Source organism: Tachyglossus aculeatus, chromosome 26 (genome assembly GCF_015852505.1).
Source record: "Tachyglossus aculeatus isolate mTacAcu1 chromosome 26, mTacAcu1.pri, whole genome shotgun sequence".
Lineage (NCBI taxonomy): Eukaryota > Metazoa > Chordata > Mammalia > Monotremata > Tachyglossidae > Tachyglossus > Tachyglossus aculeatus.
The window spans coordinates 229,923-257,672 of NC_052091.1; the positions used below are offsets into that span (position 1 = coordinate 229,923).

General features: G+C 59.1%; 3 protein-coding genes across 4 annotated transcripts; all 3 read left to right on the plus strand.

Annotated features, from left to right (window-relative positions):
- Positions 1-2,517: 2,517 nt before the first annotated feature.
- On the plus strand, positions 2,518-3,279 carry LOC119945755 (hepcidin antimicrobial peptide). The gene is made up of 3 exons (XM_038766911.1): positions 2,518-2,674; positions 2,759-2,824; positions 3,016-3,279. Exons 1-3 carry the CDS (start codon positions 2,558-2,560, stop codon positions 3,118-3,120), a joined length of 288 nt encoding a protein of 95 aa, XP_038622839.1. The 5' UTR covers positions 2,518-2,557; the 3' UTR covers positions 3,121-3,279.
- A 1,018-nt stretch (positions 3,280-4,297) lies between these two features.
- Positions 4,298-9,952, plus strand: MAG (myelin associated glycoprotein). Of its 2 annotated transcripts, none has more exons than XM_038766877.1 (11): positions 4,298-4,347; positions 5,137-5,342; positions 5,497-5,865; positions 6,526-6,822; positions 6,948-7,205; positions 8,181-8,441; positions 8,552-8,875; positions 8,995-9,091; positions 9,179-9,275; positions 9,688-9,727; positions 9,862-9,952. In XM_038766877.1, exons 2-10 carry the CDS (start codon positions 5,297-5,299, stop codon positions 9,718-9,720), a joined length of 1,782 nt encoding a protein of 593 aa, XP_038622805.1. In that variant the 5' UTR covers positions 4,298-4,347; positions 5,137-5,296; the 3' UTR covers positions 9,721-9,727; positions 9,862-9,952. The 2 variants fall into 2 exon arrangements, with proteins under 2 accessions (XP_038622805.1, XP_038622806.1); XM_038766878.1 differs by having other exon boundaries at positions 4,316-4,347; positions 5,242-5,342.
- A 9,833-nt stretch (positions 9,953-19,785) lies between these two features.
- Positions 19,786-27,170, plus strand: CD22 (CD22 molecule). Its single transcript, XM_038766870.1, has 13 exons — positions 19,786-19,819; positions 20,152-20,544; positions 20,767-21,072; positions 21,680-21,946; positions 22,230-22,493; positions 22,596-22,859; positions 23,074-23,337; positions 23,445-23,708; positions 24,569-24,665; positions 24,751-24,832; positions 25,895-26,019; positions 26,101-26,200; positions 26,290-27,170. The coding sequence occupies exons 1-13, from the start codon at positions 19,786-19,788 to the stop codon at positions 26,428-26,430; spliced, it is 2,601 nt and encodes an 866-aa protein (XP_038622798.1). The 3' UTR covers positions 26,431-27,170.
- The last annotated feature ends 580 nt before the right edge of the window (positions 27,171-27,750 follow it).

Below are 27,750 nucleotides of genomic sequence, written 5' to 3' on the forward strand. Positions count from 1 at the left end.
CCCCCTCTATCCACGTGTCTGTCTGCCAACCTGCCCGTCCGCCCACACTAGGGGAGACTTGGTCTTGTGGGGGGGTGGTCCTAGCCCCTGTGAGCCCTGCAGCTGCAAACTTCTCCCCCCTGCCCCCCAGGGCTGCCAAGCTATACACTCATGGGACGGGGGAGGGGCTGGGGCTGATCAATACATCAGTCAGTTGTACTTATTGAACACTTATTCTTCAGAGCAAGGGGCTAAGCGCTTGGAAGAGTACAATGCAATAGAGCTGGTTGACATGTTCCCTGTCCCCAAAGAGCTTACAGTCTAGCTGGGGGAGACAGACGTTAATATAAATTACAGACCCATACATAAATGCTGTGGGGCTAAGGTCAGGGTGAATAACAAGTCCTTAAAGGGTACAGATCCAAGTGCGTAGGTGATGCAGAGGCGAGGAGGGTTAGGGGAAAGGAAGGCTTAGTTAAATAAAGGCTGCTGGGAGGAGATGGGACTTTGGGAGGGTTTTGAAGGTAGGGAGAGTGGTGGTTTGTTGGCTAGGAAGAGGGAGGGGGTGGGAATTCCAGGCCAGGAGCAGGATATGGGCAAGGGGGTGGTAGTGAGATAGATGAGGCTGAGATTCAGTGAATAGGTTGGTGTTAGAGGAGCGGAGTATGCGAGCTGGACTGTAGTAGATCTGTGAGGTAAGGTTGGAGGGTCGGGTGGGCAAGCTATTTGAGTGCTTTAAAGCCCATCCTGTGGAGTTTCTACTGGACACAGAGGTGGATGGACAACCACTGGAGGTTCCTGAATGAGGAAAAATGAACTAACTGTTTTAGAAAAAGGGCAGCAGAGTGGAGTAAGGGCCGCAGTGAAGAGAGACAGGTGGTAGGGAGGTCAATGAGGAGGCTGATGCAGTAGTCAAAGCAGGATGGGATAAGTGCTTAGATCAGCGTAGTAGCAGTTTGGATGGGGAGGAAAGGGTGGGTTTTAACGATGCTGTGAAGGTAGGCCAGGATATGTGACAGACTGGATATGGGGCTATGAATGAGACTGATAAATTGAGGACAATCCTAAAGGTACGGGCTTGTGAGATCGGGCGGTTAGTGGTGTTGGCTACAGTGATAGGGAAAACAGGAGAGTCTGTTTTCCCGTTGGCTCTCCATTCCCTGTGACACCCTCTTCCCACCCATCCCATCCTGCGAGCATCGGGAGGGAACTGTGTGCCTCCTGTGCCCCTCTCTATGCCCCCTTTAAGTCCTGCAGTCATAGGAGGGGGGAAGGGAGAGAAGGGTGGTTGGATCCCCAGGTTTCCATCCCCCCATCCCCCTCCTATTCCACTCCAGTCTTCCAGCCTTGAGTCCTACAGTCACAAGGAGAGGGGGGTTTTGACCCCTGCTGTTTCCCTCCCTCCCTCCCCACCCCTACAGTTTCCCAGCTATGAGTTGGTCAGTCATGGGGTTAGATGGAGGGGCGGGGGCTCCATCCCCATCCCCTCTCCACTCACCAGTGTGGCTCAGTGGAAGGAGCCCGGGCTTGGGAGTCAGAAGTCGTGGGTTCTAATCCCAGCTCTGCCACTTGTCAGCTGTGTGACTTTGGGCAAGTCACTTAACTCCTTTGTGCCTCAGTTCCCTCATCTGTAAAATGGAGATTAAGACTGTGAGCCCCTCGTGGGACAACACTGATTACCTTGAATCCCCCCCAAGTGCTTAGAACAGTGCTTGGCACATAGTAAGCGCTTAACAAATACCAACGTTATTATTATTACCACTGCGCCCGTTCTGAGTCCCACAGTCAGGGCTGTAGTGGAGGGGAGGGCTGCACACCCAGACCCCCAACACACACATACTCGGCCCGCCCCCTGTCACTGGACCGTGACCCCGAGTCTGAGGTGGGGAAGGACCGGGCAGGTTTGGCCCGCCTGCCTGACGCCTCGAGCTTCAGGCCTGGCGCCTCTGGCTGCGACCCCTGACCCCAGCCCTGAGAGTTGTGAAATGGACTGGAAACCTAGGGGCCTCCCTGTCCATCTGCTCCCGCTCCTCCCACCTGTGTTTATCCATTTCCCAGCCTCTGGCTACCCATCCCCTCATCTGTCCATCCCTCTGCCCCCACATTGCCGCCTGTCTGTCTACAGGGCCCTGGGCCAGGACGGGGGGGTTGGGCGGCGGGGGGAGTTCCCAGGGTGCACAGAGGGTGGCAACAGCACATGGGTCAACAGTTGTGGAGCAGGCGGAGGCCTCCCCCTCTTCCCAAATGTTCCAGCATCACAGTCAACAAAACACCTGGGTCTGTGCCCTACTTGTGTCCGCCCCCCCAGCCACCCTCCAGCGCACTGCACTGTCAGGGCTCGAGGGGCAGACATGACGGCATGAGCGCGCGAGTCTGTGTGTGACTCTGGGTCACCCCCGCCCCCAGGGGTGACGCGGTCTCCGGTTCTCGCTTATCTGCCCTGGTGCCCTGGCCTTCTTGGAAACGGGGGGAGCGGGGCCGGGGGGGTACAGCTCGGGGCTCATAAAAGGGGCCTTCGCTCCTGGAGGCGACCCACAGTCAGGCACAGAGACCCGGCGAGACAGACACGACAACTACGATGGCTCGACCTACGAGACCCTTCACCCACGGCCGCCCCCTCTTCCTCCTCTTTCTCCTGTTCCTGCTGTTCCTGCTCCCGCTGTGCTCCAGCCTCGCACCCACTTCCAGCGAGCAGGTGAGGGGATGCCAGAAAGACCGGGCTGGTGGGGGACCGCATCTTGGGGGGCCAGGGGCCCTCACTCCGCTGCTCCCTACTCAGGCTCAGGAAACAGCGGACAGATTGGCCCCGATCTCAGGGACGGCAGGAGTCCCACAAGGCTTCATGGTGAGTCCCGAACCGGGCCCCACAGCCCAGTGGGCAGCGGCAGAGACTGGGTCTGAATAAGGTAGGGGTTAGGGGTGCAGAGAGGACTCCCGGCGGCCCGGGTGAGGATATGGTGGGGGTAGGGAATGGGGTAGGGGGCTGACGGCCCACGCCCACGCACCAATCACCCCTTCCACTGTTCCCAACCCCAGGCCCGTCTCCAGAGAACCCGGAGACACAATTCCCACTTCCCCATCTGCTCCTTCTGCTGCGGCTGTTGCCGGAACCGGGACTGCGGCTTTTGCTGCCGAACCTGACCGGACGGGACGGAGCGGAACCAGACGCAGACCAAACACATATCGGCCCCGACACGACCTGGACCGAACCCGGGCCCTCGCTGCCCTTCCCGCCCTATCCCGTCCCAGTCCATATTTATATGTCCAGCCCAGCCTCAGCAATAAAGGTTTTTCCAGATGCTTCGTCTCGTTTCCCCTCGCACCCTGACGGCGGTAGAGTCGGGCGGAGCGGTAGGGAGTTGGGGAGGGGAGAAATGGGGCACAGTGCCAAGCTCGGGGAGTGGGAGGAGTCTGCGCCCTGAGAGAGGCTCCGTGCGGCGCTGGCAAGAGCAGTGAGGTCATCACCGAGACCAGTGAGGGTTCTGGAGCCCTGCAGCCTGCCTGTCCCATGAAACCACTTCAGCCCAGAAACGGCCCCGACAATCAATCGTATTTATTGAGCGCTTACTGTGTGCAGAGCAGAGCCCAGAAGGGGCCCGGCACCAAAGGGTCTCAGGAAAGATGGGATCTTTCATTTTGATGGACCTCTCCCAAGGGCCAGGTCCAGTCCGTCAGTTAGTCAAGCAACAGGACTGAGGGAGCACCTTAGGTGTGCACGGGAACCTGTGCTGAGCACTTGCTTGGGATAGGATAGTAGTTCTGGGCAGGGGTTCTGAGGTAGGAGAAGGTACCAAAGAACAGGGATGGGTAATCGCAACATTACCCCCGCCGCCGCCCCCCCCTTCGCACGGCGCCGGCCCCTACCACAACACACACAAAGCACTAATGCCCACAAGTAGTTGGGTGGCAGTCGGGGGTGTGTGTGTGTGGTGTGTGTGTGTGTGTGTGATGATGGGTGAGCAGAGGAGATAAGATGAGATGTTACCCGGGTTGTGCCCAGGATAGGAGTCAAGCCGGGCACCTGGGCCAGTGCTCTGCTGAATGGCGGCTGCCGGGAGTGGAGTGGGGCCGGGGCTGAGGCTTGAGAGGGTCCAAGGCCCCCGCTCCAGAACAACTCCTCTAAGCCCGTGTTCGTCCTGCGGCCGGTGGGAGGGGCGGGCGGTGGGACCCAGGCGTCCGGCTGTCCAATCTCAGGATGGCACAAGGGCCCCTTTGTGCTCCCCCGGGGCAGAGGAGGAGCCGTGCTGGAGGCAGGCGGCCCCTGGTACCCCAGGAGGGCGGGCAGGGGAGGGGAGGGGTGGCAGCACGGGTAGACCCCGAGGTCGGCGCAGCCGGAGCCGGGGACCAAGCAGCCTGCGAGTCGGCGTGGTAAGTGGGCCCAGGGTCGGGCCGGACCGAGCCGGGGCGCGGGCGGCAGGAGGAGGAATCCGGTGGGTTGGTTCCTGTTTGCTGGGTGCTGAGCTGCTCCCCAGAGCCAGCAGCACACGTCCTCACCGAGGGGCTTCTGGGCGGCTAGGAGTGGGGGAAGCCCACCCTGGATAAGCAGCTCTGCTCTCTAACCTCCGCCCTCCGCCTGGAGCGGCTGGGCCCATGGTCGGAATCCATGCAAGACCCGACGGCCACGGACACGCAGTGCACCGCCCTCCGACGCGAACGTGTGCCGCACACACACACACACCCAAACCCGACGGCCAGACGTCCGCGGAGGCGCGCTGCATCCCTCCCCCCCCGACGGCCGCGGCCGCGCACCGTCCTCCGACCCCCGATGGCGGCGGCCGCGCACCGCCTCCCCCTCCACCGCGGCCTCGGCCCGCCCCGCCCCGCCCCGACGGCCGCCCCGCGGCGGATTCTCTCCGCGGCCGCCGGGGAACAGGCCTCCTTTGTGCGGGCCCCGAGGGTCCGAGGGGAGGAGGAGAGGAGTCGACAACAATGCCCTCGGCACGCGGGGAATTTCGCCCCGTGAAACGGGCCCATTGAGGAGAGAGTCGCGGCCGCCCAGGCCCGGCCCGAGCCTCAGGCAGGCCGGCAGGCAGGCAGGCAGGCAGCCGGGCCGGGCCCCGTGGGCGGCTTCCCCGGCGCCTGGGCCTCGGAGCTGGGGCGGAGGGCGGAGGGCGAGGGGCTCTCCTCTCCAGCCCCCCTTTCTGTCGGCTACTCCAGGCAGGAGGCTTCAGGGAATCGCGGCCCCAAGGCCACAGGTGAGGGGTCGGGCGTCGGGGGTCCGAGTCTGGAGCCGTTTCTCAGGCGCACGTCCCATCCGTCTAGATTCTCCCCAACGCCCCTCCTCCTCCGCTCGCCCGCCCGCCCCCCGGCCGCCACCATGATGTACCTGACGACCCTGCCGCTCTTCTGGATCATCATCGCAGGTAGCCGGGGGCCGTGGGGGCGGGGGGAGGGATGACGCCCCGTCGGCGAGAGCAAGGGGCGAACCCGCCTGCGGGGGGGGGGGGGAGGGTTGGGGGGGTGCCCGGCGCCGCCCCCCCCGTCGAGCGCGCCGCCCCGCCTCGCCCCCGCCCCCAGCCTCTCGCGGCGGCCAGTGGGGCGCCTGGATGCCCGCCTCCATCGCCGCCTTCGAGGGCACCTGCGTGACCATCCCCTGCCGCTTCGACTTCCCGGACGAGCTGCGGCCGGCCGTCGTGCACGGCGTCTGGTACTTCAACAGCCCGTACCCCAAAAACTACCCGCCCGTGGTGTTCAAGTCGCGCACCCACGTGGTGCACGAGAGCTTCCAGGGCCGCAGCCGCCTGTTAGGCGAGCTGGGCCTCCGCGACTGCACGCTGCACCTGAGCCGCCTGACGCCGGAGCTCGGGGGCAAGTACTACTTCCGCGGGGACCTGGGCGGCTACAACCAGTACAGCTTCTCGGAGCACAGCACGCTGGCCGTCGTCGGTGAGGGGCGGAGAGCGCGGGGGGTGGGGCTCGGGAGCGCGGGGGCGGGGCTCGGGAATGTGGGGGCGAGTTGGGGGGGGCGGGCCCGAGGGAAGGGGCCCGGGGGCCTGCAGCCGCGACCGCTTCCCGATGATAATAATAATAATAATGACATTTATTAAGCGCTTACTGTGTGCAAAGCACCGTTCTAAGCGCCGGGGGGGGATACGAGGTAATCAGGGTTGTCCCACGCGGGGCTCACAGTCTTAATCCCCATTTTACAGACGAGGGAACTGAGGCCCAGAGAAGTTAAGTCTCTATATGTTGCCAATTTGTACTTCCCAAGCGCTTAGCACAGTGCTCTGCACATAGTAAGCGCTCAATAGATAGGATTGATTAAGTGACTTGCCCAAAGTCACACAGCTGACAATGGGCGGAGTCGGGATTTGAACCCATGACCTCTGCCTCCCAAGCACGGGCTCTTTCCACGCCGCTTCTCAGCGGTGCGGGGCAGAAACGCCCCTTTCGGCCCCGGTGTGTGTCCGTGTCCTATCAGACTGGCGGCCTCCCGAGGGGAGGGCCCCGCGCCGCCCACTCCCACTCCGCCTTGCCCCTGCCATCGCCCAGGCCGGGGTGCGGGGCGTGTGCCGTGAGTGCGAGGAGGTGCGTCTGCCCCCGCAGACACGCCCGGCATCGTGGTCCCCGCGGAGGTGGTGGAGGGCAGCGCGGTGGAGGTGAGCTGTGTCGTGCCTGACAACTGCCCGGAGATGCGGCCCTCGCTGACCTGGCTGGGCCAGGACGGGCTGGAGACCCCCGCGGTGCTGGCGCGGGTCCGGGAAGACGCGGGGACGTGGCTGCAGACCTCCCTGCTCCGCTTTGTGCCCAGCCGGGCGGAGAACGGCTACCGCCTCGGTTGCCAAGTCTCTTACCCCAACACGACCCTCCAATTCCAGGGCTACGCCAGCCTGGACGTCAAGTGTGAGCGGGGCCGGCGACGAGGCCGGGGTGTGGGGCGGGGGGCCGGAGGGGAGCCGTGGAGGGACTGTTGGGTGCAGGTGGGGCCGCCCCCTCGACTCCTCGCCCCCCCCCCCCCCGGCCCCCAGACCCGCCGCAGATCGTGGAGATGAACTCGTCCGTCGAGGCCACGGAGGGCTCCCGCGTGACGCTGCTGTGCGCGGTGGACAGCAACCCGCCCGCGCTGCTCACGTGGCTGCGGGAGGACAGCGTGCTGAGCGAGGCCGTCACGGCCAGCCTGGCCCTGGAGCTGGGCGAGGTGACCCCGGAGCACGACGGCCTCTATTCCTGCCTGGCGGAGAACGCCTTCGGCCACGCCAACCAGACCCTCGAGCTCACGGTCATGTGTACGTTGAGGGGGGGGGGGGGGCGGAGTGACCTAATGGGTAGAGCACGGGCCTGGAAATCAGAAGCACCTGGGGCCTGATTCTGGCTCCACCACTTCATCATCATCAATCGTATTTATTGAGCACTTACTGTGTGCAGAGCACTGTACTAAGCGCTTGGGAAGTACAAATTGGCAACATATGAAGACAGGCCCTACCCAACAGTGGACTCACAGTCTTAAAGGGGGAGACAGAGAACAAAACCAAACATACTAACAAAATAAAATAAATAGAATAGATATGTACAAGTAAAATAGAGTAATAAATATGTACAAACATATATACATATATACAGGTGCTATGGGGAAGGGAAGGAGGTAAGATGGGGAGATGGAGAGGGGGCAAGGGGGAGAGGAAGGAATGGGCTCAGTCTGGGAAGGCCTCCTGGAGGAGGTGAGCTCTCAGCAGGGCCTTGAAGGGAGGAAGAGCGCTAGCTTGGCGGATGGGCAGAGGGAGGGCGTTCCAGGCCCGGGGGATGACGTGGGCCGGGGGTCGATGGCGGGACAGGCGAGAACGAGGTACGGTGAGGAGATTAGCGGCAGAGGAGCGGAGGGTGCTGGCAGAGAGAAGGGAGGTGAGGTAGAAGGAGGCGAGGTGATGGACAGCCTTGAAGCCCAGGGTGAGGAGTTTCTGCCTGATGCGCAGATTGATTGGTGCGTGACCCTGGCCCAGTCATTTCACTTCTCTGGGTCTCAGTTTCCTCGGCCGTGAAACGGGGATGAAGACTGCGAGCCCCATGTGGGACAGGGACTGTGTCCAGCCTGATTTGCTGGGATCCACCCCAGCGCTTAGAACGGTGCCTGACACCTAGTAACCGCTTAACAACTGCCACCCACAATTGCAATTCCTATTATTAGGGGCCTGGCAGGAGGGGAGCGGCGGTGACGTCCAAAGGAGCCCCTTTCCCCTAATCTCCACCGCCCTCCCCCGACCCAGACGCGCCCTGGACGCCGGTGGTGAACGGGTCGGTGGTGGCCGCGGAGGGGGAGGCCGTGTCGGTCCTGTGCTCCACCCAGAGCAATCCGGACCCCATCCTGAGCATCGTCCGCGAGGACCAGGTGTTGGCCACCGGCATCTACGAGAGCCACCTGCTGCTGGAGCTGCCGGCCGTCACGGCTGAGGACGGAGGCCAGTACTGGTGCGTGGCCGAGAACCAGTACGGCCGCCGGGCCAGCGCCTTCAACATCTCCGTGGAGTGTGAGTAGGGCGTCCGCCTCGCCGCCCCTCCGCGACAGTCCCCCGCCCGGTGTTCCCCCGCCCTTCAGTCCCGGTGCCCCGCGCGCCTGACCGTTCCCGCCCGTCCGCAGTCGCGCCCGTGATCCAGCCGGACTCGCACTGCGCGGCGGCGGCGGCGGCGGCGTCGAGGGGGACGACGGCGGCGGCGGGGGGCGAAGCGCTCCGCTGTGTCTGCTCGGTGCGGGCCAACCCGCCCGCCGCCGTGGCCTTCGAGCTGCCGCTGCGCAACGTGACGATGAACGAGACGGAGCGGGAGTTCGTCTACGCGGAGCGCGCGGGGCTGCTGCTCACCAGCGTCCTCACCCTGCGCGGCCTGGCCCAGCCGCCACGCGTCATCTGCTCCGCGCACAACCGCCTGGGCGCGCAAACCCTGGAGCTGCCCCTGCAGGGAGCCCGTGAGCGGGGGCCGGGGGCCGGGCGGGACGGGGACGAGGGGCGGGATGGTGGGGGGGGGGAGTCGGGCTCCGTCCAGCCCCCGGCGACCCTCGGACCCCGCGCTCGCTCTCCGCCACAGACCGGCTGATGTGGGCGAAGATTGGGCCCGTGGGTGCCGTGGTCGCTTTCGCTATCCTGATCGCCGTCGTCTGCTACATCACTCAGACTCGCCGGAGGTGAGGATACCGGCGCGGGGGGCGAGAGGGCAAGGGGAGAGGGCCGCCGGCTGACCCCGACGAGCCCTCCCTCTTCCCCTCCCCAAGGAAAAACTTACCGGAAAGTCCCAGCTTCGGCCCCGCCGAGCTCCCGCCGGTTCTGTGCAGCAGCGATTTCCGCGTCCCGGGTCGGGGCAAGGGCGAGGTCAGCGGGGCCTTGGGGTGTGTGTGTGTGTGTGTGTGTGTGTGTGTTTAGTGTGTGTATGTGGGGGGGGTGATTGGGAAGAGACACTGGGGAGGGGGAGGCCCGAAGACAGTCCGGGATCGGGGGGTGTGGGGAGGACAGGGAAGAAGGACCGGGAGGGAAGGGGTAAAAGCGGAAAGAGGAGCCGGGAGCAGGGCCCTCCCCTTATTTCATGGCCCCAGGATCCCGGTTATTAATTCTGTGCGGCTGTGGTGACCTCAGGCTGACAAACGCAAGTCCGTTACGCAGGGGAAACCGCTCAGTCGGTCACTACCGTACAAACAGTGGCTAGGCCAGTCCCGTCCCCCGTCCCCCGTCCCCTCCCCGCAACTCCGGCCCTGTGCCCCCGTGACTCGTCCTCCTTCTCCGTCAGCCTCAGCACATCTCTCCCCTGCAGACCCACTAAGCGGCAGGTGGGTCCCGGGGCGCGGGAGACGCCAGGGTCCCCGGGGCTGGGGGTCGGCGGACAGCGGCCGTCGCGGGGGCGGGGGAGGGGCTTGGGCTTAGGGTCGCGACCCCCCGCTCTTCCCCCCCTCCCGCCCCGCAGGCCGGCTGGAGCCAGGGTCCGAAGAGGCGGAGCCAGAACGGCGGGAGGGGGCCCTGGACCGGGACCAGAACTACAGCACCGGAGACCTCGGGCTGCTGTTTGCCCAAGCAGCCTCGCCGTGGCCAAGCCCGCGGAGATTCCGGTCGCCGCCGCCCCATTTCTCAGCGCCGAGGCGGCAGGGCCCCTAGCTCCGGCGGCGGGGCGCTGGGCTTTGGCAGGGACCCAAGCAGCCTGTCCCCCGGCCTCTCCGCCGCCTCCCTGGACCGCCCGCCCCTGCCTGCCTGCCCGCCTGCCGACCTACCTGCCTGCCGACCTACCTGCCCACCAGCCCCGCCCCCAGTCCGACCGCCCGTGCCGCCGGCGACGGGCTCCGCGGTATTTATTGGCCCCAGCCCCCGGGGCCCCTCCCCCCGTGTCCGCCGTGCCCCCCGCGCGGCAGGATGGATCCCTTTCGACAGTAAAGGCGTCCGAGGCGGCTCGGTTCCGTGTGGTCCTGCCGCATCGCGGGTGGGGGGGGCGGCCGGGGAGATGGGTGCATTTAACGCGCGTCCACCTCTGTGTACACACACACGAACGCACAGGACGCGCGGCATCCACACAGAGCTGCACAAACACAGTCACGTCTAGACCCAGTAATCAATCCCCAGTGACTCACAATCACACACACAGCCCGAATCAGCCCCGCCCCCCGTTTCCGGGCCCCGCCCCCTTTATGGCTTCCCTGGCGCCCCTCCCTCCACTCCCCTGCCCAGTACCCTTTTCCCCTTCAGACGCGGCCAGGACCGGAGCTGCAGGTAAAACCCGCTTCCCGGAACCCCCCCCCCCCCACCCCTCACTTCCCTTCCTCGGCCCAATGACCCCTCAGTCCACTCCCCAGAACCCGTACCCCAGCACTCTGCTACCCCCCTTACTCCCCAGCCCCCTGGCTCACTGCTTGCTGCCCCCTCCTCCCCGTACACTCAGCACCTCCAGCCCCTGCTCACTGCCCCCGCCGCCCCCGCTTGCCTGCTCCTTACAGTCTGTCACCCATTTAGTGGCCCAACTCCTTTGTCCACGGTCCCCCTTGCTCCTCGATGCCCAGGCCCACTGGCTCCCCCCCGACTCAGTGCCCATCATACCTTTCTTGAGCCCACTGCCCACCAAGTCCTCCCAAACTATGCCCCCCGCTTCCATTGATGAGTTGGTGTGGGGAGAAGCGAGGGTGGTGAGGGTGGGAAGCAGGAGACACACTTGACAGGTTTTGACATCTATGTCCGTCCCTGTCCCCAGGGCCTGCCCCAGTGCAGCTAGGCAAATCAGTTCCACTCTCTGAGCATGGGTGGGTGTAGGGGGGATGTTGCAGGATCTAGAAGGGGAAGTGGTTGCTAATCACCACAGCAGGACCCCAGTTAAAACTGCCTCACAGCAAAAACTTAGTTGGTTAAACAGTAGCCCTACAGCAGGGCAAGGGGTTTGTGGTATTTACTGAGTGCCTATTGTGGGCAGAACACAATGTTGAGCGTTTGGGGAGGGGAAGGTGTTTGCTGGAGGAGGAGACCCAGGGCCTGCCCTCCAGGAGCTTACTTCCGGTCCAACCGGTGAGGCCCACAGATGATGACTGTTCTCAGCTACACTCAGGTCATATCTGACCAATGGTCCCTTAGCGCTTTGGATGTCGGCTCCCCAGTAGCACAGTCGCAACTGCCGTGGCATTTGGTACACATTGGTGCACACTGACTCACAGACCCGACTATTGAAACACAAACCCGATGCACATGTCCAGTTCCCCATTTCTGAGTCTCTTTCCCCTGCTTGACTGTAAACTTCTCAAGGATAGTCTGATTGTCTTTCAACTTAATTGTACTCTCCCAAGCATCTAGACAGGGCTCTGCACATGGCAGGGACTCAGTATTGGGGATTGACAGACAAGTTCTGAAAGCTAAGGGAAATGAAGGATTTTAGGTTAGGTTGAGAGGTCAAGGCTAGAGAGACAAGGTGGCTGAAGCCTTGGGAGATGAACTCCCTGAGAGCATGGGAGTCGACTGCAAGGAGTAGGAGACCAAGAACAGAGTCCTGCGGGATCCCCTCAGTTAGCCGGGAGAGACATAAAAGGAGCCGGCAAAAGAAACAGATGAGGAGGAACCAGTCTGAGTGGTGGGAGGGGAGCCAGGCAGCAACCACATGGAGGAAACCAAAATCTGATGGCGTTCGGGCCGAAGAGGGAGCTCCCGGGCCAAAGGGGGCTGAGAGGGGGAGTGAGTCAGAGAGGAGCCTGCTGGAAGTGGGTATGAGGTGGTCTTCGGTGATCTTGCAGTGTGCCATCTTGGAAGAGGGAAGGGTTTAGTGAGTCAAGATAAGAGTTGGAGAAACAGTGGAGTCAGTGGATGTAGACAACACATCAGAGGAGTTGGAAGTTAAAGGATCAGAATGGTGGGTGGGCGGGCTCAGGGACGAGGGAGTCCATGGGGGCGGGATGGAGGAGCAGGCGAGCGGAAGAGAGGGCCACATTCTAGCAAACAGGATGCAGTGATAGAAGTGGGGCCGGCACCAAAATCCCAGCAGCCGTGTTCAGCTGCAGGGGCGCCAGAGCCGAGGGAGTGGCCTGAGGGGTGACCCAGGGCTTGGGGCAGGGGGGTGTGAGCCACCGAAGGACGCGTGGATGCCAGGGTGATGGGGTCCAGTTTGGTGGCAGGCCGGCGTGGACAGCAACGATTCGGTCACCGTGGCAAGGAAGAGAGTCTGGATGGGGAGTGATAGTCTGGGACAGGTGGAGTGGGATCGGAGGTGAGGACTGAATTTGGGGGAGAGGCTGAGGGCAGGGTATGGGTGGACTGAACTCCGGGGAGAGACTGAGGGCAAGGTGGGGTGAGGACTGAATTTGGGTAAGCAGCTGAGGGTGGGGTGAGGTGAGATGAGGACTGAATTTGGGGGAGTGGCAGAAGGCCAGGTTCGGGGGAGACTAAGGCTGAGGGCAAGGTTGAGGTCAGGACTGAATTCGGGAGGGAGGATGAAGGCCAGATTAGGGTGAGGACTGAATCTGGGGGAGAGGCAGAGGGCCAGGTTGGTCAGGACTGAATTTGTGGGAAAAGATGAGGGCTTTTCCACCTCTGTTTCTATTGCCGGCTCCTATACAGTTGTATTTATTGAGCACTTACTGTGTGCAGAGCACTGAATCATGCACGTGGGACGGAACAAAAGAACAGAGTGGTAGACAGATTCTCTGCCCACAGTGAGTTTATAGTCTAGATGGGGAGGCAAACATTCATAGAAATAAGTGAATTATAGATATGTAAGTGCTGTGGGGCTGAGGGAGGGGTGACGTAAGAGAGCAAATCCAAGCACGAAAAGGCCACACAGAAGGGTGTGGGAGAAGAGAAAAGGAGGGCCTAGTCGGGGAAGGCCTCTCAGAGATGTGCCTTCAATAAGGTTTTGAAGTGGGGAGATTGATTGTCTGTTGGATATGATCAGGGAGGGCTTTGCAGGTCAGAGACGGGACATGGGCGAGAGGTCGGCAGTGAAATAGATGAGATCAAGATACAGTGAGAAGGTTGGCATATAAGGACTGAAGTGTGCGGGCTGGGTCATAGGAGGAGAGTAGGCAGGTGAGGTAGGAGGGGCAAGGGGATTGAATGCTTTAAAGCCCGTGGCAAGGAGTTTCTGTTTGATGCTGAAGTGAATGGGCCACCACTAAGGGTTCTTGAGGAGTGGGGAAACATAGCTTGAATGTTTTTGTAGAAAAGTGATCTGGGAAACAGAGTGACATATGGACTGGAGTGAGGAGAGACAGGAGGCAGGGAGGTCAGCAAGAAGGCTAATATGGTAACCAAGTCAGGATAGGATAAGTCTCGGATTAATGTGGTAACAGTTTGGGTGGACAGGAAAGGGTGGATTTTAGTGATCGGAGAAGGTTGAATCAACAGGCTATAGTGACAGATCAAATATGTGGGTTGAATGAGAGAGATGAGTCGAGGAGGCAACTCCAACTCAATGTGCCCAAACTGTAGTCTTCCCCTGCCTGCCCCTAGGCCTGCTTCTCTCCCCGCACCCCATCTCTGCAGATGACAACTTCATCCTCCCTATGTCCAAAGGTGGCAGTCTTGGGGTCATCAGTGACATCTCCCCATCTTTTGGCTCTCGCTTCCCTTCATCTGCTAAATTGTGTCAGTTTTTCTTAGACAACATTTCCCGGTTCCGCCCCTTCCTCTCCCCGACCCTAGTCCCTAGCCCAGCACGAGCGCTGTATCGGCCTTCTCACGGGTCTCCCTGCTCCAGCCATTTGGCCTGTCTGGTGCAGGCTCCACGCTGCTGCCCCGATCACCTTCATGAAATGCCCCTCAGCACACATCTCACTCCTCCTCGAAACCACCGGTGGCTTCCCCTCTCCCCAGGTGTCAAGCGGAAATTCCTGCCCAGCAGCTGCTAGGCTCGCCACCAGCTCACTCCATCCTACACTTCTCTCTTCAGTCAATTAATCAATAATATTTGTTGATTATCCATTCTGTGCAGAGCACTGGCCAAGCACTTGGGAGAGTAGAGTTGGTGGAGATGATACCTGCCTCCAAGGGGTCTATAATGTAGCAGGGTTGACTGGCACAAAAATAAATTACAGATAAGAGGAAGTAATAGGGTACGTAAGATATGTACCTAAGCACTCCAGGCCTTATGAGCCCTTAAGTACCCAGACAATGTCCTCTCCTGGTTCTCCTCCTATCTCTCTGGCCTGTCATTTTCAGTCTCTTTCACAGGTTCCTTCTCTGTTTCCTACCCTCTAGCCATGGGAGTCCCTCAAGGCTTGTTTCTGGATCCCCTTCTGTTCTCCATCTACACTCACTCCCTTGAAGAAATTATTTACTTCCATGGCTTCAAATACCATCTCTATGTGGTGATTGCCTAGTCTATATCTCCAGACCTGATCTCTCGCCTTCTCTGCAGTCTCGCGTTTCCTCCCGCCTTCAGGGCATCTGTATTCAGATATCCTGCTTGATACCTCTACCTAACATGTCCAAAACAGAAACTCCTCATCTTCCCACCCAAACCCTGTCCCCCATCTTGCCCAACTTTCCCATCAATATAGACAGCACCACCATCCTCCCAGTCTCACAAGCCCATAACCTTAGCGTTGTCCTTGACTCATCGCTCGCATTCTACCCAGATATTCAATCTGTCATCAAATCCTGGCAGTTCTACCCTCACGACATCACTAAAATCTGCCCTTCTCTCCCCAACCAAACTGCTACCATGCTGATCTAGCACTTATCCTATTTCGCATCAGTGTCCTTGCTGACCTCCCTGTCTCTGGTCTCTCACCACTCCAGCCCATACTTCACTCTACTGCCTGGATCATTTTTCAAAAATTTAATCACTCAGTCCACATTTCCCCCCCTCCTCAAGAACCTCCAGTGGTTGCCCATCCACCTCCGCATCAAGCAGAAACTCCTTACCCTTGGCTTTCAAGCACTCAATCACTTTGCCCCCTCCTACATTACCTCGCTGATCTAATAACAATAATAATAATAATAATGGTATTTGTTAAGCAGTTACTATGTGCCAGGCACTGAACTAAGTGCTGGGGTGGACACAAGCAAATTGGGTTGGACACAGTCCCTGTCTCACAAAGAGCTCACAGTTTTATTCCCCATTTTACAGATGAGGTACCTGAGGCACAGAGAAGTGAAGTGACTTGCCTAAGGTCACATGGCAGACCAGTGGCAGAGCCGGGGTTTGCTGTTGATGCCTGTTTGCTTGTTTTGATGTCTGTCTCCCCCCTTCTAGACTGTGAGCACGTTGTGGGCAGGAATTGTCTCTGTTGCTGAATTATACTTTTCAAGCTCTTAGTACAGTGCTCTGCACACAGTGAGCACTCAATAAATACGATTTAATGAATGAATGAACCCATGATCTTCTGACTCCCAAGCCTGTGCTCTATCCGCTACGCCATGCTGCTTCTGTACTACAGCCCAGCCCCTACGCTTCGCTCTTCTAACACCAAGCTACTAACTCACTATACCTCAGTCTCATCTACCTCACCTCTTATTCATTCAATCATATTTATTGAGTGCTTACTGTGTGCAGAACACTGTACTAAGCGCTTGGGAAGTACAAGTGGGCAACATATAGAGACAGTCCCTACCCAACAATGAGCTCACAGTCTAGTGGCTCAGAGAGAAGCAGCATGGCTCAGTGGAAAGAGCCCGGGCTTTGGAGTCAAAGGTCATGGGTTCAAATCCCAGCTCCGCCAACTGTCAGCTGTATGACTTTGGGCAAGTCACTTCACTTCTCTGTGCCTCAGTTCCCTCATCTGTAAAATGGGGATCAAAACCGTGAGCCCCCATGGGACAACCTGATCACCTTGTAACCTCTCTGGTGTTTAGAACAGTGCTTTGCACATAGTAAGCGCTTAACAAATACCATTATATTATTATTCGAAGGGGGAGACAGACAACAACACAAAACATGTGGACAGGTGTCAAGTCATCAGAACACTAGCCTGGGGTGACCTCAACATGAAACCAGAAAGGCATCTGATTCTAGACTGTGAGCCCGTTGTTGGGTAGGGAAAGTCTCTATATGTTGGCGACTTGTAGTTCCCAAGTGCTTAGTCCAGTGCTCTGCACACAGTAAGTGCTCAATAAATACGATTGAATGAATGAATGAATGATGGTATTTGTTAAGCACTTACTATGTGCAAAGCGCCGTTCTAAGCGCTGTGGTAAATACAAGGTAATCAGGTTGTCCCACGTGGGGCTCACAATCTCAATCACCATTTCACAAATGAGGTTACTGAGCCACAGAGAAGTTAAATGACTTGCCCAAAGTCACACAGCTGACAAGTGGAGGAGCCGGGATTTGAACCCATGACCTCTGACTCCCAAGCCCCAGGTCCTCCAAACTCCTAGGCCATTGCTCCATCCACTACGCTAGGCAGCGTGGCATAGTAGAAAGTGTATGGGCTTGGGAGTCAGAGGTCATGGGTTCTAATCCTGCTCTGTCACTCGTCTGCTGTGTGATCTTGAGCAAATCACTTCACTTCTTTGGGCCTCAGTTTCCTCATCTGTAAAATAGGATTGAGACCCTGAGCCCTTTGTGGTACAGGGACTGCATCCAACCTGATTAGCTTGTACTCCTTGCCCATCCTGCCTGTGGCTCGGGACTCCTTCCCCCTTCATATCTGACAAACCATCACTTTCCCCATCTTCAAAGCCTTGTTAAAACCACATCTCCAAGAAATCTTCCCTGATTAAGCCCTCATTTTCCCAACTCCATTCTCCCTTCTGTGTCACCCTTGCATTTGGATTTGTATCCTTTCTTCACCCCACCCTCAGCCCCATAACACCTGTGTCCATCTGTAATTTATTTTAATGTCTGTCTCCCGCTCTAGACTATAAACTCCTTGAGGACAGGGAATGTGTTTACCAACTCTGTGACATTGTACTCTCCCAAGTGCTTAGTTCAGTGCCCTGCACACAGTTAAGCACTCAGTAAATGCAACTGATTGAAAATACTGAAATGGAAGTTGAAGGACAAGATGGGATATATAACCTGATTATCTTGTATCTACCCCAGCATTTAGTACAGTGCTTGCCACACAGTAAGCACGTAACAAGTACCCAAAAGAAAATATCTCAATCAAACAATTAATCAATCATATTTACTGAGTGCTTACTGTGTGCAGAGCACTGAACTAAGAGCTTGGGAAAGTGCGATATAACAGAGTTCGGAGACACGTGCCCTGCCCACAAGCACCTTGCGGCCTAAAGGGGAAGACAGACATTAATATAAACAAATCAATTATGGATATCAATCAATCAATCAATCGTATTTATTGAGCGCTTACTATGTGCAGAGCACTGTACTAAGCGCTTGGGAAGTACAAATTGGCATCACATAGAGACAGTCCCTACCCGATAGTGGGCTCACAGTCTAAAAGGGGGAGACAGAGAACAGAACCAAACATACCAACAAAATAAAATAAGTAGGATAGAAATGTACAAGTAAAATAAATAAATAAATAAATAAATAGAGTAATAAATATGTACAACCATATATACATATATACAGGTGCTGTGGGGAGGGGAAGGCGGTAAGGCGGGGGGATGGAGAGGATATGTGCTATGGGCCTGAGTATGAGTTGAATAAAGGGTGCAAATCCAAGTGCAAGGGTGACACAGAAGGGAGTGGGAGAAGAGGAAATGAGAGCTTCATCGGGGAAGGCCTCTTGGAGGAGATGGGATTTCAGGAGGGCTTTGAAAATGGGGAGAGCAGTGGCCTGTCGGATGTGAGGTGCTAGGAAGTTTTGGGAGGGAGGGCATGAACAAGAGCTTGACAGTAGGAGAGATGCGAGCAAGGCACAGTGTATCTACTCCATCATCATCATCATCATCAATTGTATTTATTGAGCGCTTACTATGTGCAGAGCACTGTACTAAGCGCTTGGGAAGTACAAATTGGCAACATATAGAGACGGTCCCTACCCAACAGTGGGCTCACAGTCTAAAAGGGGGAGACAGAGAACAAACTAAACATACTAACAAAATAAAATAAATAGAATAGATATGTACAAATATAGAGTAAAAATGCAAATAAAATAAGAGCAATAAATACAAATAAAATAAATAAATAGAGTAATAAATACGTACAAACATATATACAAAGCCCGGGCTCTTTCCACCGAGCCACGCTGCTGAGCCCGCTGTTGGGTAGGGACCGTCTCTACGTGTTGCCAACTTGCACCTCCCAAGCGCCCAGTCCAGTGCTCTGCACACAGTAGGCGCTCAATAAATACGATTGATGATGATGATGACTGCCTCTAGATGTTGCCAACTTGGCCTTCCCAAGCGCTTAGCACAGTGCTCTGCACACAGTAAGCGCTCAATAAATACGATTGATGATGATGGTGACTGTCTCTAGATGTTGCCAACTTGGACTTCCCAAGCGCCCAGCACAGCGCTCCGCACACAGTAAGCGCTCAGCAAATACGACTGAATGAATCATCATCAATCGTACTTATTGAGCGCTTACTATGTGCAGAGCACTGTACCAAGCGCTTGGGAAGTACAAGCTGGCAACATAGAGAGACAGTCCCTACCCAACAGTGGGCTCACAGTCTAGAAGGGGGAGAGAGAACAAAGCCAAACATACCAACAAAACGAAATAAATAGAATAGATAGGTGCAAGTAAAATCAATCAATTGTATTTATTGAGCGCTTACTGTGTGCAGAGCACTGTACTAAGCGCTTAGAACAGTGCTTGGCACATAGTAAGCGCTTAACAAATATCATCATCGCAGTGAGTAGTTTGACTGGAGAGGAATGAAGCAGGTGTGGTGGGGAGTGGGCAGCGTACGGGACTGGCTGGGCTAAGTCACTCCCACTGTATGGACATCACTTCTGGCTGGCCGCCTCCCCTGCTGGGCTGAGCTGGGCACTCCTGGGGGCAGGGATTATGGCTCTCGCTGCTGTGGCACGCTCCCAACCACTTCGCATCCATTCATACCATTAAGTGGCTGTCCGCCAGGCTGACTGGCTGGCTGGTTGTCTGACCAATCGCTCACTCTTTTGCTACCTCTCAGCTCTCTGACACCCGACTTCAGGCCATACAGTAGCAACATAGACTTCTAACTCCAGGCCATACGGCAGCTGGCGGGCCACACAGACTACGACTCCAGGCCACATAGTGGCTGGCGGGCCACGCAGACCCCCAGCTCTAGGCCATGTAATGGCTGGTGGGCTTCACAGAACCCCAACTCCAGGTTGTACAGTGACCAGCAGGCCACGCAGACCCTCGACTCCAAGCTGTACGGAGGCCAGTGAGCCACGCAGACTGCCAACTCCAGGCGGTACAGTAGCCAGTGGGACCCCTAACTCCAGGCCATACGGTGATCAGTGGCCTCACAGACAACAGCTCCAGGCCATACGGCAGCGTTGGACCACATTGACCCCCTACTCCATGAGGCTCCTCATGCTTGTACTCCTGTTCCTCGGTAAGGACCCAGCAGGGGTCTGAGACATTGAGAAGCAAGGGAGGGATGGAAAGGGAGGTTGGGACCTTCTAGGGATGGAGCAGCCGGACAGCATGACAGGCCTGGACCATCCACCCGGCTCCACGCCTGTCTGTCTGCCCCTCCCACTCTGCCTCTCTCCATGTCTTCATCTGAAACTCAGGGGACTCTCCCCTGCACACGTGCACACTCATTCACATGCAAACCCACACAGTGGACTCTCTCTTTCTCTTCTGGGCTCACTGTCTATCCGGGTGTCTCCACTCGGTGGCCACCCTGGCCCGCTGACCCCGCCTGCCCTTTCCGGCCCACAGGGCACCAGGCTGCTGCCGCACAACAGAACAAATGGAAAGTCATCCTCCCGAAGGAGGTGTGGGCTTGGCACGGCGCCTGCGTGTGGATCCCGTGCAGCTACACGACTCCCAGAGGCAACCCCATCCAATCCTGGACCTGGCTCCTCAAGCCACAGTACGATGACGAACGGAAGGAGTTCCAGGGCACGGTGCTGCAGAGGTGGCCGGAGTCCGAACTGGAGAAACACCAAGGCGGATCCCACCAGGGCCACCCACGGGTCTCTCAAGAACCCAGAAACTGCTCTCTGATCCTGGAAAATGTGCAGGAGACTCACAATGGCCTGTATGGGCTGAGGCTGGTGGGCAAGCCCAGCTCCTCCAAATGGATAGAAGAGCTGCCAGTTAATGTCACTGGTGAGGTGCTGCGGTACTGGTGACCCCACCCAGCCCACCCTCCCTCTTCCTCCCTCCCTCCACCTCCAGGGCGACTGACAACACAGAGGGAATGGGACCGTCCCTCCCCAACTCCCATTCTCTGCACTCCTGGGACCCCGGACCCCTTCCCCATCACCCCCCTACCCCCCTTCAGTCCCACCCCTCCTAGCCCTGCTGCAATAACAGCTCTCTTTGCTCTAGCGTCAGCCCCGAAGCCCCAGGTCACAGTTCCTGAGCTCAAAGAAAACCGGGAGGCGTCTATCACATGTTCACTGCCTTATGCCTGCCCCCGATACCCTGTCCACTTGGAGTGGGACACCAAAGACCTGGGAGGGACCAATCCGGTCTCGAAGACTTCCCTGCCCACTGATCCCAACTCTGAGAGGACCAGCATCTCGCTCACACTGCACCCGACCTGGAAGGATCATGGGCGTTGTCTACACTGCAGGATGTACGACCCCAAGAATCAATTACTAGCTGAGACCCAGGTGTTTCTGAACGTGCAACGTGAGTGTTTGGGGTGATATGTCCGGCCCACTTTGGCAGAACCGCCCTGCTAGGTCTATCTCGGCTGTGCCCTGACCCGCCAAAAGGTCTACTTCATCTACACCCCACTGTCCGGGACATCCCGGCTGTGTCCAGGCCCGCCAGACATCTGCTTCACTTGCACCCCCTGCCCGGTCCATCCCGGCCGTGCCCTGACCACTGAACCACCTACTTTGTCTGCACCCCCCTGCCTGGTCCTGACCTGCTGAACATCTGCTTCGACTGCACCCCCTCATCCAGTCCAACCCAGACGTGCCCTGCCCCACCAAACCACCCGCTTCACCTGAACTGCCCTTCCCGGTCCATCCCAGCCATGCTTTCACCCACCCAACCTCCCTTCCAGGTCCATCCTGGCTGTGCCCCACCATCTGCACCCCCATCCAGCCCCTTGCCTTCCTCGTGATTCATCCCACTCCAGTGTATTGACCTCCCCACTGGACTGCCCACCCCTGCTCCCCTGAACCGCCAGCTACAATCAATCAATCAATCGTATTTATTGAGCGCTTACTGTGTGCAGAGCACTGTACTAAGCGCTTGGGAAGTACAAGCCCTGCCTTTCCCCACACAGACATCCCCAGGAACCTCAGTGTGGTGGCCACGCCGGGCCTCATATTGTCCGTGGGCAGCAATGTGACGCTGAAGTGCTTGGTGGGCAGCAGCCACCCGCCCCCCCAGCGCTTCTCCTGGCTGCGGGACGAAGGGAAGGTGCTGGGGTCCACGGGAGATACCCTGACCCTGGTCCACGTGGGCAGGGAGGACAACGGCGCTTACAGCTGTCACGCCCAGAACATCCTCGGGGAGGGGGAGTCGGAGAAGGTCCAACTGCAGATTCCACGTGAGCGGCAGGGGAGGGAAGAGGAGGGGAGGGGCGGGGCGAGGATGGAAAGAGGACGGGGTGGAGAGCAGGGGACAGCTAGAGGGGTGAAGGACGAGAGACGGGGAGAGGGGTGGAAGGTGGGGGATGGGGACAGGAGAAGGGGGGACGGGGGAGAGGGGGGAAAAAGGGAGAGGGGGAGAACGGAGGAGGGGAGAGGGCGTGGGGCGGTGATCTCTGGTGGCCCCTCGTAGCCGTGGCTCCCACTAGGCCCCGGTGTCTCTGTCTCTCTCCCTCTCTCCAGACCTCCCCCTCCCAAGCCAGGTACAACTTCCCCAAACGGCGGTGGCCGAGGGCTCCACCGTGATGCTGACCTGCGAGACCGCGGCCACCCCAGCCGTTTCCCTGTATCGCTGGTTTCACGACGGACGGGAGGTGCTTCAAGAGATGAACCGAACCCTGACCCTCAAGGACCTCGGACCGCACCACTCCGGCCTCTACACCTGCCAAGGCCAAAACAGCCAGGGCTGGGGGGAATCGGAGAAGGGGGCCCAGCTGGACGTTCAGTGTGAGGGCGCCAGGAGTCCGGGGGGAGGGAGGGAACGAGGGCGAGGTGAGTTTGGGGTGTGTGTGTGTGGCTCCTGGGGCTGAGTGCGCTTCCTACCTGCAGACCCCCCCGTCGGGGTGGAAGTGCGGCCCGAGAACGCAACCCCAATCCGCGAGGGAGACGCGGTGACGCTGACCTGTTCCTACAACCGCAGCAATCCGCCCGTGTCCAGCTACTCGTGGGACGTCGGCTCGTTGCCCCACATCAGCCCGTCCGAGGGCGTCCTGTACATCTTCCGGGTCCCCTGGAACCCGGAGCCGGTAACCTGCACCGTCATCAACCCCCGCGGCTTCGCCTCCTCCCAGCCGCTCCACCTGGATGTGCAGTGTGAGTGGGGCTGGGCGAGAAGGGGGACCCCGGGGCCGGGAGGGAGGGAGGGAGGCGGCGGCGGCGGGGCCGGGCTCTGGGCCTCTCTAGGGCCCGGCTCCGACTCCTCCCCTCCTTCCTGCCCCGGAACCCCCTTCCCCTTGCCCCGCGCCCAGCCTGGCTGGCTGCGCGCTCAGGCGTCTCAGCCAGCCCGTCTGACCGTTCCCGCCCCCAGACGCCCCCCAAAACGTCAGAGTGGCGCTGGACCCCCCGCAGCCTCACGTGCGGGCCGGGGCCCGCGTCCGCCTGCGGTGCGAGTTTTCGTCCAGCCGGCCCCCGGCGGTGTCCTACGGCTGGAGCCGCGACGGGTGGGCGCTGGCTGGCGGGAGGGACCTGGAGTTCGCCGCCATAACGCCCGAAGAGGCCGGCCGCTACAGCTGCTCGGTGACCAACGCCGCCGGCTCCACCCGCTCCCGGGAGTGGGATCTGGTGGTGCAGTGTGAGCGGGGCGGGGCGGGGCGGGGCGGGGCCTGGCGGGGGGGCAGGGCCCGGGCCCGGGGGGCGGGGCCGTCTGCCTGGCTCTCTGAGCCCCCGCTGCCTTCACAGACCCCCCTCGACGTCTCCGCGTGTCCATCTTCCCGGACGACACGGTCATGGAGCGGACGGCGGTGGCTCTGACGTGTGAGGCGGACGCCAACCCCGGCGTGTTCCGCTACAGCTGGTTCGATGAGCGGGGCCGGGAGCTGCCCTACTCGGGTCGGAAGCTGACGCTGGCGGCCGCCAGGGCCGGCCACTCCGGGGCCTACTGGTGCCAGGGAACCAACGGGCTGGGCACGGGGCAGTCGCCCCCCAGCACCCTCACCGTGCATTGTGAGTGTCCCGAGCCCGCTCTCCCGGCGCTCACCCCCGCCCCCGAGGCTGGGAGGCAGAAGGACCTGGGTTCTAATCTCGGCTCCGTCCCATGGCTGCTGAATGACCTTGGGCCAGTAACTTCACTTCTCTGGGTCTCAGTTACCTCCTCTGTAAAATGGGGATTAAGAGTGTGAGCCCCATGTGGGATGATAATAATAATAATAATAATAATAATAATGATAATATTGGTATTTGTTAAGCACTTACTATGTGCCAAGCACTGTTCTAAGCGCTGGAGGGGATACAAGGTAATCAAGGTTGTCCCACGTGGGGCTCACAGTCTTAATCCCCATTTCACAGATGAGGGAACTGAGGCACAGAGAAGTTAAATCATCATCATCAATCGTATTTATTGAGCGCTGACTATGTGCAGAGCACTGTACTAAGCGCTTGGGAAGTACAAAAGTTAAATGACTTGCCCAAAGTCACACAGCTGACAAGTAGCAGAGTCGGGATTAGAACCCATGACCTCTGACTCCCAAGCCCGGGCTCTATCCACTGAGCCACACTGCTTCTCTGTGTCCAACCTGATAAACTTGCATCTACCCCAGCGCTTACAGCAGTGCTTGGCACATAGTAAGCGCTTAACAAGTACCATAATTACTATTTTTATAACTACCGCACGGGGCAGAGGATGGGGGTGCCTCGGTCCCCCTCAGCCAGCCCCATTGCCAGTTGTTTGAAGCTACACGCGAGAGTCAGAGTGGGCAGGACAAACCAGAGGGCAAAAGGGGACGTCTGGGGGCGAACGTCAGCCCACAGGACCAAGAAGACCTTGCAGCCCCAGTGATCTCGACTCCCCTCCCCCCGTTTTCTAGACAGCCCCCAGACCATCGCCAAGAGAGCAGCAATGGGAATTGGTGCCAGCCTGGCTGTCTTCGTGCTGAGCATGCTGGGGGTTCGGCTAGTGCAGCGGTGAGGCAAGGACCCCCTCTTCTCCTCTCCCCTCCCCCGGCCCAGCCCTCTCCCCTCCTCATTCTCTCTCTCTCTCCCTCTCTAGGTGGATGAAGCGGTCCTCTTGGAGAGAGGTGCAGGCTCAGGGACCCCCCAGGGGCCACACTTCGTTCTTCGTGGGGAATAAGGTGAGCAGGGTTGGCAGCCAGGACGCTGGAGTCCCGGAGACGGGTGGGGACAGGGTGAGGGTAGGGTGGACCTCTGGAGTCCTTATCTTCCCTCCCAAACACTGCCTTCTCCCTGACTTTCCCATCACTGTTGACGGCACTACCATCCTTCCCGTCTCACAAGCCCGCAACCTTGGTGTCATCCTCGACTCCGCTCTCTCGTTCACCCCTCACATCCAATCCGTCACCAAAACCTGCCGGTCTCACCTCGGCAACATTGCCAAGATCCGCCCTTTCCTCTCCATCCAAACCGCTACCCTGCTGGTTCAATCTCTCATCCTATCCCGACTGGATTACTGCATCAGCCTCCTCTCCGATCTCCCATTCTCCTGTCTCTCCCCACTTCAGTCCATACTTCACGCCGCTGCCCGGATCGTCTTTGTGTGGAAATGCTCTGGGCATGTTACTCCCCTCCTCAAAAATCTCCAGTGGCTACCAAGCAACCTACGCATCAGGCAAAAACTCCTCACCCTCGGCTTCAAGGCTGTCCATCACCTCGCCCCTTCCTACCTCACCTCCCTTCTCTCCTTCTCCAGCCCAGCCCGCACCCTCTGCTCCTCTGCCGCTAATCTCCTCACTGTGCCTCGTTCTCGCCTGTCCCGCCGTCGACCCCCGGCCCACGTCATGCCCCTGGCCCGGAATGCCCTCCCTCTGCACATCCGCCAAGCTAGCTCTCTTCCTCCCTTCAAAGCCCTCCTGAGAGCTCACCTCCAGGAGGCCTTCCTAGACTGAGCCCTCTTTTTCCTCTCCCCCTCCCCATCCCCCCGCCTTACCTCCTTCCCCTCCCCACAGCACCTGTATATATGTTTGTACGTATTTATTACTCTATTTATTTATTTTACTTGTACGTATTTATTCTATTTATTTTATTTTGTTAATATGTTTTGTTTTGTTGTGTCTCCCCCTTCTAGACTGTGAGCCCGCTGTTGCCAACTTGTACTTCCCAAGCGCTTAGTACAGTGCTCTGCACACAGTAAGCGCTCAATAAATACGATTGAATGAATGAATGAATGAATATTTCAGATCCGGGGGCCGCTCCGCCCAGAAGCCCCACGTTCGATGGGTTTTTCCAACCCCGGACTGGAGGACACCATCAGCTATGCCACCCTGCGCTTCCCCACCGAGAGCTCCTCGGCGCAGCCACCTGGGTACGAGAACGGCAGATGGGGAGGTGCTAGGGGAGGGGCTGCGGGTTTCTTGGGCCTTTCCTCATCTTGTTTCTCGCCCAGTACTGTGGAGGATGCGGCCGCCGCCATCCGCCTGCAGCTCCCAGACGATTGCGTCACGTACTCTGTTCTACAGATTCCCCCTGGAGCCCGGCGCCCAGTTGTAAGTGAGGGGCGCGGGATTCCTGGGGCGGGGGCCAGAGCCTCGGGCCAGGGATTCTTTCTGTGTCCTTCCTCTCTTCCCATCCCTAGGACGATTACGAGAATGTAGCTGCGGCCTCCGCACCGCCACCGCCGGACGAGGGTTTACACTACTCAGAGCTGCTGCAGTTTCCGGGAGGCCCGCGGCCCCCAGCCCAAGATCATGTGGAGTACGCCGCCCTGCGCCACTAACCGCGCACGGAGACAGCGACCAGTTAGCCCCACTCCACCCCAGCACAGGTCATCCCAAACCTGAGACTCTTCCCCATCCATCCCTGACTCCCCTCAGTGATCCAGCACAGGTCATTCCACAGCCTGGCTTCTCGTTACTCCATCCCTGACTCTCCGCAATGTCCCAGCAGAAGTCATCCTACAGCCTGGCCTCTCCCCTGTCTACTCCTGACTCCCCGAAGTTACCCAGCACAGGTCATCCCACAGCGGGCCTCTCTCTGCTCCATCTCTAACTCTTCCTCGGTGACTTAGTGCAAATAAGCCAACACCACCAGACTCTCCGTAAAGGATCCACCGCGGGCTGTCCAACAGCCCTGATCTCCTCCAGTGACCCAGCACAGGTCGTTCCACACTCCATACTCACCTCGCTCCATCCTTGACTCCCTGCAGTGACCTAGCACAGGTGATTCCCCACCCCGGACCCTTCCCCCAGTGACTCGGCTCAGACTGCCGTCCCTGAACTTGTCCGATCCCTTCTGGTTCCCTGTTGTTGGCACCGGCTGCCCAGCTCCTTGTGGGGGCAGGTCCACAGTGCTCGCTTCCTTCCCACACTGGGCCATCACCCCAGCCCAGTGCTGCCACCGCAGCCGCCCTTTCCCCCCGCCCCCCACCTCGCCCCAACCTGGAGATCAGTAAGCCGCTCTGGGCCTTGTGTATTAGTGCGGGAAAGAGAGGTCTGGGGGACACCCCCCTCACTCAGCGCCCATCCCCCACTCCCAGTTCTCGGGGGGCTGCATTCCCCGGGAGGGCCGGAACCCGTGGGATCGAAGTTTGGGGCGGACTTCGAGGGGTGAGCCGGGACTGCGAGGAGTGGGGTGAGAGCTGCTTGTCTGGATGGAAACTCGGGCCTTTTCCAGGGGCCCCCGTCCCACGGGCACCGGCTGAAAGACGGGTGTTAGGGGCCATTGGATCAGTAAATTCCCCGCTCCCCACCCCACCGCCAGCCCCCGATTCCCGCACCGCGGCTGTCGGCAGGAGCTGCCTGCCGCCAGGCCCCAGGGTCTTCACGGTGGGGTGGGTGTCTGGGCGGCCTACCGCCCCCCAACCCCGACCCCGCAGGAAGGGGCCGGCCGGCCCCCTCTCCAGCAACGGAAGCCAAGCTGTGTGTGCACGATGTGCGACCCGGTTCTGCAAGTCCCCCCTCCTCTCCCCGCTCCTTTCCACCTCCGGCAGCCGCAGACCCCGGGGCTTCCGCAGCCGCCGAGGCGAAGCTGGGGTCCGGAATCGACCCGGCCCGGCAGCCCCTGCAAGTTCGCGCCCAGCGAGAGGCAGGACCACCCT

Excerpts from the sequence above, each read along its gene's own strand:
- LOC119945755 (XM_038766911.1), top strand. The coding sequence starts at position 2,558 with ATGGCTCGACCTACGAGACCCTTCACCCACGGCCGCCCCCTCTTCCTC. Across the intron at positions 2,675-2,758 it reads CACCCACTTCCAGCGAGCAG|GCTCAGGAAACAGCGGACAG; the intron begins GTGAGGGGATGC and ends CTCCCTACTCAG. Across the intron at positions 2,825-3,015 it reads GAGTCCCACAAGGCTTCATG|GCCCGTCTCCAGAGAACCCG; the intron begins GTGAGTCCCGAA and ends TCCCAACCCCAG.
- MAG (XM_038766877.1), top strand. The coding sequence starts at position 5,297 with ATGATGTACCTGACGACCCTGCCGCTCTTCTGGATCATCATCGCAG. Across the intron at positions 5,866-6,525 it reads CAGCACGCTGGCCGTCGTCG|ACACGCCCGGCATCGTGGTC; the intron begins GTGAGGGGCGGA and ends CTGCCCCCGCAG. Across the intron at positions 9,276-9,687 it reads CGGGTCGGGGCAAGGGCGAG|CCTCAGCACATCTCTCCCCT; the intron begins GTCAGCGGGGCC and ends CTTCTCCGTCAG.
- CD22 (XM_038766870.1), top strand. The coding sequence starts at position 19,786 with ATGAGGCTCCTCATGCTTGTACTCCTGTTCCTCG. Across the intron at positions 21,073-21,679 it reads GGTGTTTCTGAACGTGCAAC|ACATCCCCAGGAACCTCAGT; the intron begins GTGAGTGTTTGG and ends TTCCCCACACAG. Across the intron at positions 24,666-24,750 it reads GGGGTTCGGCTAGTGCAGCG|GTGGATGAAGCGGTCCTCTT; the intron begins GTGAGGCAAGGA and ends CTCCCTCTCTAG.